This window comes from Chelonia mydas, chromosome 8, assembly GCF_015237465.2.
Source record: "Chelonia mydas isolate rCheMyd1 chromosome 8, rCheMyd1.pri.v2, whole genome shotgun sequence".
NCBI lineage: Eukaryota > Metazoa > Chordata > Testudines > Cheloniidae > Chelonia > Chelonia mydas.
The window spans coordinates 37,452,743-37,466,581 of record NC_057854.1 but is presented as its reverse complement, the minus strand read 5'-3'; the positions used below and the strand labels follow the sequence as shown (position 1 = coordinate 37,466,581).

The window sequence follows — 13,839 nt, the reverse complement described above, 5'->3', positions numbered from 1 at the left end:
GCGGAGCCATCGGCTCCGAGCGAAGGGTACAGGATGCGAGGGGCGTTATCATTCTGATCCACAATAAACACCCTGACGGTGACATTGCTGCTGAGAGGCGGGGACCCGCCGTCTTGGGCCTTCACTTGCATCTCAAACTCCCGGAATTGCTCGTAGTCGAAGGAGCGCTGCGCATAGATCGCACCGGTCTGGGAGTTAATGGAGATGTAGGAGGAGAGAGGCACCTCTTCGAGGTTGCTGCTCAGGATGGAGTAAGTGACTCGGGCGTTCCGGTCCAGATCCCAGTCTGAGGCTTTTACACTGAAAATAGATGCCCCTGAGGGACTGTTCTCTGGCACATAGGCTGTGTAAGAAGCTTTCTCAAAGACAGGGGCGTTGTCATTGATATCCGAGATCTGCAACAGGATGGTTTTCTGGGTGGAGAGTGGGGGAGAGCCTTTGTCTGTGGCTGTGATCGTGATATTGTACTCCGGGGTCCTCTCCCTGTCCAGGGTGCTGTCTGTGAGGAGCTTGTAGTAGTTAATAGAAGATGATATTATTTTAAAAGGCAAGGTGTGTTGAATATTACAACTGAGTTCTCCATTTTGTCCGGCATCTGGGTCACGAGCTTTGATCAGAACTATCACTGTTCCTGGCGGTGAGTCTTCGGGAATTGGACTGGATACTGAAAAAATCGTCACTTCCGGGGCGTTGTCGTTCTCATCCAGTATCTCTATATGAACTTTGCAGTGACCTGTCAGCCCACCCCCATCCCTGGCTTCCAATTCCATGGTGTATTCATTTTTCTCTTCAAAATCCAGAATCGCTGTATTTATAATTTCTCCGTTATCAGGGTCTAAATGGAATAATTTGAGGGTGTTTTCAGGTATGCTGTCGAAAAAGTATGTTATATGGCCATTTAAACCTTCGTCTTTGTCACTGGCTTTCACTTGAAGTATTAAGGAGCCCTTTGGTAGATTTTCCCTCAGGCTGACTTTGTAGACTTTTTCAGTGAATACGGGGGGGTTGTCATTGGCGTCAGTAATTTTAATCCTAACCTGAGCTGTCCCAGATCTGACTGGATCTCCCCCATCCAGAGCCGTCAGGATTAACTGGTGGGAACTTTCCTCCTCCCTATCCAAAGACTTTTCTAAGACTAATTCTGCTTGCTTTTTGCCATCTGGGCTCTCTTTCACTGCCATGGTAAAAGAGGGGTTTTTACTGAGTTGGTAATTTTGCAGTGAGTTGATCCCAGAATCCGGATCTTGCGCAGATTCTAGTCGAAATCTCGCACCCGGCAGTGCTGATTCGCTGATTTCTAGATCAATGTCACTCTTTATGAACCGCGGGGCATTATCATTAATGTCTTGGATTGCGACATTCACGAGGTAAATATTTAAAGGATTTGTAACCACCGTTTCGAATGCCAGGACACAAAGGGGTGTCTCCCCGCATATCTCCTCCCGGTCTATCCTGTCATTCACAAACAGGTTGCCATTTTCCACATTCACACTGAAGTATGGCTTTTCCAAACTAATACGGAGCTTTCGCTGCGGCAGTTCTCTGACATGCAACCCCAAATCCTTGGCAAGATTCCCCACAAGGGAACCTTTGGCCATTTCCTCCGGAATCGAATAACGGATCTGCTCCGAGACCGCCCGGCAGAACAAAGAGAATAAGAAAGGAAACAACAGTACCTGCCGTGTGACTGCCCATCCGGTCTGTATGTGTCCGGTTTCCATTTTACTCGCTTGCACTTATGCTCTTTTCCTTTCTTTTTTATTCCGTTTAGATCCTGTAGTTAAAATCCCGCCTGTGTTGTAAATATCCCCAGCGATGAAAATAAAATAAAATCCCTTTATCACTCCAGTTGTGCATCCGAGTCCCGATAGAGGGTTTCTCTGAGCAGCGAGGCTGCTTGCGCTTTTGTCTGTGTTCTGCACTATGTGATTGAGCAATCACACTGCAGCCGGCTCCAATGGATCTTCGGCTGCAGCTCCGCACCGTATTGGCCAACAGCGGCACTCTGAGTCTCTGTCGGAGAACTGCAGCTCCAATGATATGATAAAAGCCTGGATGTACCTACAGAGAGGGCAACGGAAATTCGTTTGGATCAATGCATTCCTTGGTCCATCCTTAGGTAGAAGAATATATAACGAACACACAAAAAGAATTTAGGAAAGCTGAATGGTATGGGTTTCCATTTTGTCTGCTTTTTGTGTAGTTTGTATGTTCTGTCACCAAAGTGGCTTGATTTTAACAAAAAGCGCAATGAAATTTGAATTATTACAAAATTTCCCTGTCCAGAATCAGGGACCTGGCACAAGAACTTATTTATCTTCAGAACTTCCTTCAAAAATAAAATACCTTTTCAGTCATCGTTCCATGTAAACGACCTAAATCTGGTCTGGTGGATTTCGTGGGATTTATGTTACTTTGGTGTAAAGAGAGCACAGGATTGTCAAGATCTAATAACAGCTATCTGAAACTAAACAAGTAAACATAATATATTTGTAACTGAAGAGATTGCAGCCTCTATCAAAAAGGTTTCTCAGAGTTGTTATAAAACCCTCTGTAAACTGATCCTTCTTTCCAACAAACAATTGCAGTTCCCTTTAAAAATACTGTATATGTTACGCTTCACTTGTATTTGTGTTTGAATTGTAGTAACGTCGGAAAGCCCCAATGAAGATCGAGATCTAATTGTGTGTCTACAAAAAAGTACACATCACGCTTGCCTGGAAGATTTATTGTGTTACTTGAACCTGAGTCACTAATTAAGGCTTAAAAAAAAAAGCTATGGAAGAGGGAAGGGAAGTAGAGGGTCGTAAGGAAAGTGGGATCACTCTAACATAAGGTGATAATTTGTGACGGTTCCAAAAAAGACGATGGGTTTTAGAAAAAAATAAATATTTCCGGTTCCTAAAACACATAAACGTGGTTAAAAAGAAAAAGAAGAAAAGAAGCAAACTCACTTGAACAAATTTCTGCTCGCCTTCACCACTCTTTAAATCTGCCGATATTGACACAGGATCCTTTATCTCACAAGTCTGCTGACTGGTCAGAGTATTTGAATAGTTTGATTTGGGAAAGTTGAACTGGCTCTTCCTGGAGTTCGTGGTTAGAGAACCCTCATGTGAGTAGGAGTGAAGAAAAGCTCTGACTCCATCGATCCCCACAAACTGCGAGACGGGAACTCCACTGAAAGTCACACTCGAGGAGTCAAACAGCTGCGAGTTTCTCCACCGGCGGAGCCTCAGGGCCAGTAACACTAGGATAAAGGTAAAGAACAAGCAGGAAACGGAAGCCACAGCGATCACCAAATACAAGGTGAGGCTGGACTGGGGGTCTGCAGGAGCTGAGAGGCTGCTTAAATCGGAGAGGATTTCGGGGATGCTGTCAGCCACCACCACCGTGACAGTGGCCGTGGAAGAGAGAGGGGGCTGCCCGTTGTCCTTCACTAAAACCACCAGACTTTGCTTGAGCGCATCTTTGTCTACAAAGGAGCGCGCTGTCCTGATCTCGCCGCTGTGGAGTCCCACAGAGAAGAGCCCCGGCTCTGTAGCCTTCAGCAGCTGGTAGGAGAGCCAGGCGTTCTGCCCGGAGTCTGCATCCACCGCCACCACCTTAGTGACCAGGTAACCCGGCTCGGAGGAGCGAGGGGCCAACTCCACTCCCGTGGAGCCATCGGTGGGAAAGGAGGGGTGTAAGATGTGCGGGCTGTTGTCATTCTGATCCAGTATAAAGACAGTGACGGAGACATTACTGCTGAGAGGTGGGGAACCCCCATCTTGAGCCTGCACTTGGAACCGAATCTCCCGGAACTGTTCATAATCGAAGGAGCGCAGAGCGTAGAGAGCCCCAGTCTCGGAGTTAATGGAGATGGAGGAGGAGAGTGGAGCTTCCTGGTTCTGAGTTCCAGTAATGGAGTAAGTGACTCTGGCGTTCTCCCCCGAGTCAGGATCATTCGCTTTCAGGGAACAAACGGAAGCTCCTCTGGGATTGTTCTCCGTGATGTACAAAGTGTAGGATGTCTGGTTGAAGATGGGAGCGTTGTCGTTTATGTCTGAAAGCTGTACTAAAATTGTTGTTGTTGAGGATAAAGGAGGAGTCCCTCGGTCTGTGGCTGTGATAGTTACATTGTAATCGGAGACCCTCTCCCGGTCCAATGCTCTGTCACTCACCAAGCTGTAATAATTGTCAAATGATTTCTGTAACCTGAATGGCAGGTTGGGTGGTATAGAACATATGACATCACCATTCTCTCCAGAATCCAGATCATGTAAATGTATAAAGACGATTACAGTTCCCGGCGGGCTGTCTTCGCTCACAGAGTTGGTGACTGAGGTGACTGTAATCTGTGGCTCATTATCATTGATATCAATAACAGCTATCAGAACTTTAGACCTGGCCGTGAGGTCTCCAACGTCTTTGGCTTGAACCTCCATTTCATATAATGCAGCTTCCTCATAATCCAGGTTTCCCACAGTTGATATTTCCCCCGTTTTAGAATCCACCTGGAATATCTGGGACGCTTTGTCTTTCATCTTCCGGAGTGAATATGTGACCTCCGAATTTATCGCTTCGTCCGGATCTGTGGCGTTTACTGTCAGCAGCAGAGACCCGACGGGCACATTTTCCAAAACACTCACTTTATAGACAGGCTGACTGAAAACTGGTGCATTGTCATTTGCGTCAAGGACAATAACGCGGATCTGTGCAGTTCCGGACCTAACTGGATCTCCCCCGTCAGTGGCTGTGAGGATTAGATCGTGAACATCTTGTTCTTCCCGGTCTAGAGACTTTTCCAGCACCAGTTCGGCATATTTGTCTCCGTGAGCTCCCGTTTGCACATCCAGAGAGAAGTGTTTGTTACTGCTGAGATTATAGCCCTGCACAGAATTGATTCCGACATCTGGATCCTGCGCCCCCTCAAGAAAATATCGGGTTCCCACAGCGACTAACTCACTGATTCTAAATTCCAATTCATCTTCCTGGAAGCGGGGCTCATTGTCATTAATATCTGTGATTTCAACTTCAACTGCAAAAAGTTTAGCTTTATCCTTAACGAGAACCTCAAAATTTAGCAGACATTTCTCCATCTGTCCGCAGATCTGATCTCTGTCAATCCTTTCCGTGGAGTATAAATAACCGCTTTTAACATTCAAAGCAAAATACTGCCTCTTACCTCTGGAAACAATGCGGACTCCGCGATCTGAAAACTCCTTTGTATCGAGCCCCAGATTCTTAATGATATTCCCCACGAAAGAGCCTTTCTGCATTTCCTCCGGAATGGAATAGCGAATGTGCCCAGAAATTGCCTCCCAAACGGTAAAAAATACAAAACAGAACAGGACTCGCCAGCTGCAGTCCCGGAGCCTCTTTATATCCGTCATGTCTAGCACTGGAAATAGATGCCTCAGAGTCCGTGTGTCCGAACAGTATATAAAAAATAGTAAAAAAATAAAAATAAAAATCCCGCTTTTCAATCAGTATTTCGTGGATCAAGAGCTTCCCCGGGGGTTTAGTGCAGCTGTGCTGTACTGTGTATCCTGGCTTTTTCAAAGACTGTCTGGTCTGTGTGTTGTGCGATCTGTTACAGCGGGCCGGGGCTGGCCTAATCTCTCCTCGCATTTGTCTCCCTGATTGGTGAACAGCGACGCTCAGAGTCTCAACCAATAACTGCAGCAGTTTAGATACATAATTTTAAACGCATTTTCCCCCAATATGTGTGTTAGTTAATTTCTCCAGCATCTTTAGTCTCCTAATGTATATTATATATTAATTAGGGCTCTCGATTAATCACAGTTAACTCAGGTGACTAACTCAAAAAAAATAATCGGGATTAATCGCAGTTTTACTTGGACTGTTAAACAATACAGTACCAATTGACATTTATTAAATATTTTGGATGTTTTTCTACTTTTTCGTATATATTCTGTGTTGAAATTGAAATCAAAGTGTATATTATTTTTATTATAGTGCAAATAACTTTGTATATTATTTGCACTGTAAAATGATAAACAAAAGAAATAGTATTTTTCAATTCACCTCATACAAGTAGTGTAGTGCAATCTCTGTTGTGGAAGTGCAATTTACAAGTGTAGATTTTTTTTGTTACATATCTGCACTCAAAAACAAAACAATGTAAAACTTTAGAGCCTTCAAGTCCACTCAGTCCTACTTCTTGTTGGCCAATCCCTAAGAGAAACAAGTTTGTTTACATTTAAGGGAGATAATGTTGGCCGCTTCTTATTTACAATGTCACCTGACAGTGAGAACAGGCGATGTTATTTGTTTTTGTATGCCCCATCATGCTTCGGTCACCGTTCCAGAGGACAGGCTTCCATGCTGATGATGCTTGTTAAAAAAATAATGGGTTAAGTACTTTGGTGACTGAACTGCCTGGGGGAGAATTGTCTGTCCCCTGCTCTGTTCTACCCGCATTCTGCCATGTATTTCCTGTGACAGCAGTTTCAAATGATGACCCAGCACATGTTGTTCATTTTTGAGAACACTTTCACTGCAGATTTCACAAAAGGCAAAGAAGGTACCAATGTGAGATTTCTAAAGATAGCTGTCAAGGTTCCTTCCCCACTCTGAACTCTAGGGTACAGCTGTGGGGACCTGCATGAAAGACCCCCTAAGTTTATTCCTATGAGCTTAGGTTAAAAACTTCCTCAAGGTACAAACTTTGCCTTGGCCTTGAACAGTATGCTGCCACCACCAAGCATGTTAACAAAGAACAGGGAAAGAGCCCACTTGGAGATGTCTTCTCCCAAAATATCCCCCCAAGCCCTACACCCCCTTTCCTGGGGAGGGCTTGATAAAAATCCTCACCAATTTGTACAGGTGAACACAGACCCAAACCCTTGGATCTTAAGAACAATGAAAAACAATCAGGTTCTTAAAAGAAGAATTTTAATTAAAGAAAAGGTAAAAGATTTTAAAAGAAATCTTTGTAAAAAACCTCTGTAAAATCAGGATGGTGAATACCTTACAGGGTAATCAGATTCAAAACCTAGAGAATCCCTCTCGGCAAAATCTTAAGTTACAAAAAGACACAAAAACAGGAATATACATTCCATTCAGCAGGGTTATTTTACCAGCCATTAAGCAAAAGGAAATCTAATGCATTTCTAGCTAAATTACTTACTAACTTTTTACAGGAGTTCTGAAGAGCATTCCTGATCTGTTCCCGGCAAAAGCATCACACAGACAGAGAGACCTTTTTTCCCCCGGCCCCTCCAGCTTTGAAAGTATCTTGTCTCCTCATTGGTCATTTTGGTCAGGTGCCAGCGAGGTTATCTTAGCTTCTTAACCCTTTACAGGTGAAAGGGTTTTGCCTCTGGCCAGGAGGGATTTAAAGGTGGTTACCCTTCCGTTTATATTTATGACAATAGCTATGGCACTGGACCCAAGGTTTAAAGAATCTGAAGTGCCTTTCAAAATCTGAGAGGGACAGGGTGTGGAGCATGCTTGCAGAAGTCTTAAAAGAGCAACACTCCAATGCAGAAAATACAGAACCCAAACCACCAAAAAAGAAAATCAATCTTCTGCTGGTGGCATCTGACTTAGATAATGAAAATGAACTTGGGTCACTCTGTACTGCTTTGGATTGTTATGGAGCAGAACCCATCGTAACCATGTGCGCATGTCCCCTGGAATGGTGGTTGAAGCATGAAGAGACATATGAATCTTTAGCACATCTGGCATGTAACACTGGCTACAACAGTGCCATGAGGATGCCTGTTCTCACTTTCAGGTCACATTGTAAACAAGAAGAGGGCAGCATTATCTCCTGAAAATGTAAACAAACTTCTTTGTCTGAGTGACTGGCTGAACAAGAAGTAGGACTGAGTGGACTTGTAGGGTCTAAAGTTTTATATTGTTTTATTTTTGAATGCAGGGTATTTTTACATAATTCTATGTTTTTAAATTCAGCTTTCATGATAAAGAGATCACATTACAGTATTTGTATTAGGTGATTTGAAAAATACTATTTCTTTTGGTTTTTTACTGTGCAAATTCATGTAATCAAAAATAAATATAAAGCTAGCACTGTACACTTTGTATTCTGTTTTGTAATTGAAATCAATATATTTGAAAATGTAGAAAACATTCAGAAATATTTAAATAGTATTTTATTAATAGTGCAATTAATTGTGCAATTAATCACAATTAGTTTTTTATATCACATGATTAATCACAATTAATTTTTGTAATCACTTGACAGCCCTAATATTAATGAAACAAATCTAGAGGCAAAATACATATTATCTGATGATAGATACGTTGTAAAGCTGAACTCTTCCCTTTAATCCATTAGTCACATAATAAAACTGTGGCAAATGGAACAAAACCTCTCTGCTTAATTTCCTCATTTTGAAATGACACACAAATTTATTTTTTGCATAATAAAGTAAAGTAATCCTGTATTTATATCACATTGTAATAAACAAGAAGAATAATTTTAGTTTACACATTACTGTGTGAAGTCACACATAGTCCCATGCACTTTCCCTTCCAATGAACAATTTGTTCGCCTTTCTGTTTAGAATTTATCTTCTTTGTTCACTTATATATTAATTTAGGCATTCATCATAGGGCAAACGTGCCTATCCAGTGCCTTAGAGACTTTTGCACAGTATAATAATATTTGTGAAATTTATCAAATCCAGTAGCCTACTGTAATTGCAAGGTTAAGCTTCATAGATCCATAAAACTAAAATATAAATTATCCTGCACACCAGCACAAATTACAATTAGTCTACCTTGGCTCCAAGAGCCCATGAAATCATATTGGCTTTGCAGCATGCGCTAAAGGTCAACAGAATTTGGCTAAACTGGCCCAGGTGGACTAGCAAGCATTTCCAAAGCAGAGGAGAGAGAAAGCCCTGTCAGCAGATGGAGCTCCAGTTCTGGTGCTGCAGTGTAATGCATTTACCGCAGTATGTGAGACAGGGGGAGATCTCTCCAAGAGAGGGGCCCCACCCGTTCAGGAGTTTATAGTCCAAAACCAGAATATTGAACACCCCTTGGAAACAAATATGCAGCCATTGCTGATCATGGAGCACTGATTCTAACTTCAGAGGACAAATAGAAAATACATTTAAGGAATAATGCAAGGATATCTCATAGATGTTGTGCACGTGTTTCATCAATATGTAAACTAGGATATTTTAAAATATTACTCCTTTTGGGTAACCCAGTATATGTTCTTTGTTGCGTTGTTTTCGATGTGCCAACCCTGAATGGTGAGTTCATTCACATAGACGGATGAACAGAAGGGAGAAGGGAGGTAGAAAGCTAGACAGGAAATCTGACTAGCAGATCAGATTTCGAACAGTGTGTCGTTAGTTAACTGTTCCTATTTTGGCTTTAATTTTTATATTTATTTTGGAGGCATTTCTGTTGATGTTATGAGTTATTTACTTATCTGCTAATTTATTCTATGAATTTATACAATTAATATATTTTAATGGTTTTGTCATTCTTAAAATTGATGGAAAACCAAAAAGAAAAATATTATGAATTTAAAAGGTAATGCGTCATCTACATAGCCATAAATGGAAAATTGCTGATACACAGTTTATTTTATCATTGCAATGTGTCTCGAAAACTTTCTGCCGTATCACCTTGATACTACTTAAATAATGTCAAGGCCACGAACAAATATAAATAAATAAAAGCCGATATAAAAATTGGTTGTTCAGAGAATTACTATTTCTAATTCATCAGGTTTAACGTTAAATGACATATAACTCCTTGATTTGCCACGACGAAAATATATAAAGATACAAGCTCATGCAAGCGCATGAGCACAGAAACTCACCTTCCCAACGCGGTCAGGTTCAGACTTTTGGTCTACGGAAGCGGAGGTGCTGTTGCTCATTATAAACATCTGAGAGTTGTCATTGGAAAGGATAATCTCTCCTACATCTTTCTGGCCATTTGGTTTTAGAATATTAGAGTTATTCGTTCCGGAGTCTACGGCTAAACACAGATTATAGCTATAAGGTAAAGTCGCATCGCAGTAGCTGGGTGGGAATCTGGGACCGGCCTTGGAATAATCAGAACCGAAACAGCTCAGAACTGGGGGATTCCTTGCTCTATAAAATTTCATCACAATGGCCAGCGTCACTGCCAGGAGGAACAAAAATGAGATCAGGGCTAAAGCCAACACCAAGTAGAACTGTAAATCAGACTGAGATGCCGAGTCACCCGATTGGTCGCTCATTTCCGGAAGAGCCTCTTGGAAGTTCTCGGCAAACACCAGGTTGAGAGTCACTGTGGCGGACAGAGGCGGCTGCCCGTTGTCCTTCACCAGGGTGACCAGCCTGTGCTTCACAGCATCTCTGTCCGCAAAGGCGCGGCCTGTCCGGATCTCCCCGCTCTGCAGCCCCATGCTGAAGAGCGACGGGTCCGTGGCCTGGAGCAGGTGGTAGGAGAGCCAGGCATTGTGTCCCGAGTCAGCATCCACCGCCACCACCTTTGTCACCAGATAACCTGCCTCGGCCGAGCGAGGCACCATCTCGAACAAGGCGGAGCCATCGGCTCCGAGCGAAGGGTACAGGATGCGAGGGGCGTTATCATTCTGATCCACAATAAACACCCTGACGGTGACATTGCTGCTGAGAGGCGGGGACCCGCCGTCTTGGGCCTTCACTTGCATCTCAAACTCCCGGAATTGCTCGTAGTCGAAGGAGCGCTGCGCATAGATCGCTCCGGTCTGGGAGTTAATGGAGATGTAGGAGGAGAGAGGCACCTCTTCGAGGTTGCTGCTCAGGATGGAGTAAGTGACTCGGGCGTTCCGGTCCAGATCCCGGTCTGAAGCTTTTACACTGAAAATAGAGGCCCCCGAGGGATTGTTCTCTGGCACATAGGCGGTGTAGGAAGGTTTCTCAAAGACAGGCGCGTTGTCATTGATATCCGAGATCTGCAACAGGATGGTTTTTTGGGCGGAGAGAGGAGGGGTGCCTTTGTCTGCGGCGGTAACTGTAATATTATACTCTGGGATCTTTTCTCTGTCCAGGGTGCTGTCTGTAATTATTTTGTAGTAATTACGAGAGGAGGACAGTATTTTAAAAGGCAAGTCGTGTTGAAGGTGACAGGTGATTTTTCCATTTTCTCCTGCATCTCGGTCACGGGCTCTTATAAGAGCTATCACTGTCCCGGGCACTGAGTCTTCAGGGATAGGACTGGACACGGATGTAAGGGTTACTTCGGGGGCGTTGTCATTCTCGTCAATAATTTCTATTTGAACTTTGCAGTGACCAGTCAGGTCACCCCCATCCCTGGCTTCAATTCCCATCGTATATTTATTCGTCTCTTCAAAATCCAGAATATCTGTATTTGTTATTACTCCATTTTCGGGATCTATTTTGAATAACTGCAGGACATTTTTGGGGGCATTACTCAAGGAATAACTGATTTCTCCATATAATCCTTCATCCTTATCCATTGCTTTCACCTGTACCACTACGGAGCCTTTGGCTAGATTTTCACTTACTCTGACTTTGTAGATCTCTTCAGTGAATATTGGGGGATTGTCATTGGCATCAGTGATTTTAATGTTAATCTGAGCGGTCCCAGTTCTCACAGGGTCCCCCCCATCCACAGCCGTCAAGATCAAGATATGAGAAGTCTGCTGCTCCCGATCCAAAGGTCTGTCTAAAACTAATTCTGCGTATTTATTGCCATCTGCATTCTCCTTCACTGCCAGGATAAAATACTGATTTGGGCTGAGCCGGTAATTTTGCAGTGAATTCAGTCCCACATCTGGATCTTGTGCCGATTCGAGTGGAAAGCGCGCCCCTGGCTGTGTAAATTCATTGATTTCTAACACAACGTTATTTTCGTCGAAGCTCGGGGCGTTATCATTAATGTCCTGAATTGCTATATCCATGTTGTAAATGTTTAAAGGGGTTTCAACCACCGTTTCGAATGTCAGGACACAAAGGGGTGTCTCCCCACATATCTCCTCACGGTCTATCCTGCCATTCACATACAGGTTGCCATTTTCCCCATTCACACTGAAATACTGCTTTTCCGAACTGACCCGGAGCTTCCGCTGCGGCAGTTCTTTGACATCCAATCCCAAATCCTTGGCGAGATTCCCCACAAGGGAACCTTTGGCCATTTCCTCAGGAATGGAGTAACGAATATGCCCCGAGACCGCCCGGCAGAACAAAGAGAATAAGAAGGGAAACCAAAGTACTTGCCGTGTGACTGCTTGGCCGCTCGGTCTCTGCCTGTTTTCCATCCCACTCAGGCTTGCTTTTATTTTCTTATCTATTCCACTTCGATTTTGTGCTTTAAATCCCCGTTAAAATGTCAAAATCCACGGTGTTGGAGAGTAAATTAAATTACCATCTCAACCTAATTTTCCAGGAGAGTTTTGAGACAGGGTGTCTCTCAACAGCGAACTGTATGTATGTTTGTGTAATCGCTGACTGAGCAAGCTCAGTGCAGGAGGCTTTAGTGGATATCCGGCTGCAGCTCCAGCTCTGCACTGGCCAACAGCGGCACTCTGAGTCTGAGTTACAGAACTGCAACTGGTTGGTCTCATCAAAATGCTTATGTCTAAAGAGCATAATGAAAGTCCTAAAACAGATGACTAGAGTAAACCATCCTATGTATCGGAAAAAGTTAAAAGAATCGGTAAAAATGAGTAGTAAGATGCACGCCCACTCCCCTCTGTTTTCTGTGAGTTTTGTATATTCAGTAACAAGTCGGTTTAATTAAGAATAAAAGCGTCATTACTTATATTTCTAAGAACGAAAATTTTCTATCTGGAAACCCAAACCCATGCAGCAAAGCTTCCCTGAATTCCTGTAATATGTGACAGATTTGCTGTTATTCCATACACAAAGCCAGATTTTAATCTCAGTTACAGCAACGTAAAGGGATAGGAATTCGTCTAAAGTGAAGGGGGTAGTCTGGTCCAATAGATAATACACAGTATTAGGAATCATGAGAGCTAAGCTATACTATGTCCTTGCCATTATCTGGTGTTGTCTAGCAATTTATGTTTTCCATATTTTAGTTGATCAATTGGTAAAGGAGGATATCACTCTGATTATGTACTTTTGCAAACATTTTAGATTTACCGATGAAAATTGTTATTTAGGTGCTAAATGTTATTATTACTCCAAATTCACATCTACGTAAATGAACGCAAAATATGCCCCAGAATGAGACAACAAAATATATACAATTGAGAATTCGGAACCAGAAACTAAAAAAAGTAAATTCTATGGCTACTTAATTTATGTGTCTGAACTCTCATGCTTTGAAGTCCAGACTACTGTACCCCTTTCAGGAGTCTGATTTGTCTTTTGTATCCCCAAGTTTCACCTCACTTAAAAACTACTTGCTTACAAATTGCTTACTTTCTCATTTTTACCATATAATTATAAAATTAGTTGGAATATAAATATTGTACTTATATTTCAGTAGAATAGTATAAACAAGTCATTGTCTGTATGAAATTTTAGTTTGTGCTGACTTTGCTAATGCTTTTTATGTAGCCTGTTGTAAAACTAGGCAAATATCTAGATGAATTGATGTATCCCCTGGAAGACCTCTGGGTACACCCAGGGATACATGTACCCCTGATTGAGAACCGCTGGTGTTGTCTGTCTATCTAATATGACATCCTCTATAATGCAGGCAATGGAATGTCACCCAATGATTCCTACAGTAGAGGAAATTGATATTCCCTACTGTGTTATTGACACTATTTAGACCAATAATTTATCATTTAATTAGATCATATCTTTTATAAAAGTATCCAATTTTGATTTAAAGACTACTAATTATTATGAATTTATCACTTCCAATGCTAATGTGTTTCAA

The 13,839-nt window shown here is 42.5% G+C and overlaps 1 protein-coding gene and 1 pseudogene across 15 annotated transcripts in view; both read right to left on the bottom strand.

Moving 5' to 3' along the window:
- LOC102931528 (protocadherin gamma-C5) overlaps positions 1–13,839 on the bottom strand; it is a 361,684-nt gene that overhangs the window by 188,582 nt on the left and 159,263 nt on the right. The window contains exon 1 of one of the 15 annotated variants that reach the window (XM_037907131.2): positions 9,815–12,440. The exons of 12 other annotated variants lie outside the window; for them this stretch is intronic. In XM_037907131.2, coding sequence (XP_037763059.1) covers positions 9,815–12,244 — 2,430 coding nt within the window. In that variant the 5' untranslated portion in view covers positions 12,245–12,440. Of the gene's footprint in view, positions 1–1,676; positions 1,935–2,954; positions 5,732–9,814; positions 12,441–13,839 lie in introns of those variants that run through there. 2 more of the 15 variants (XM_037907138.2, XM_037907151.2) reach the window with 2 other exon arrangements.
- The window catches only part of LOC102936717, a 274,924-nt pseudogene that overhangs the window by 176,224 nt on the left and 84,861 nt on the right, over positions 1–13,839 (bottom strand).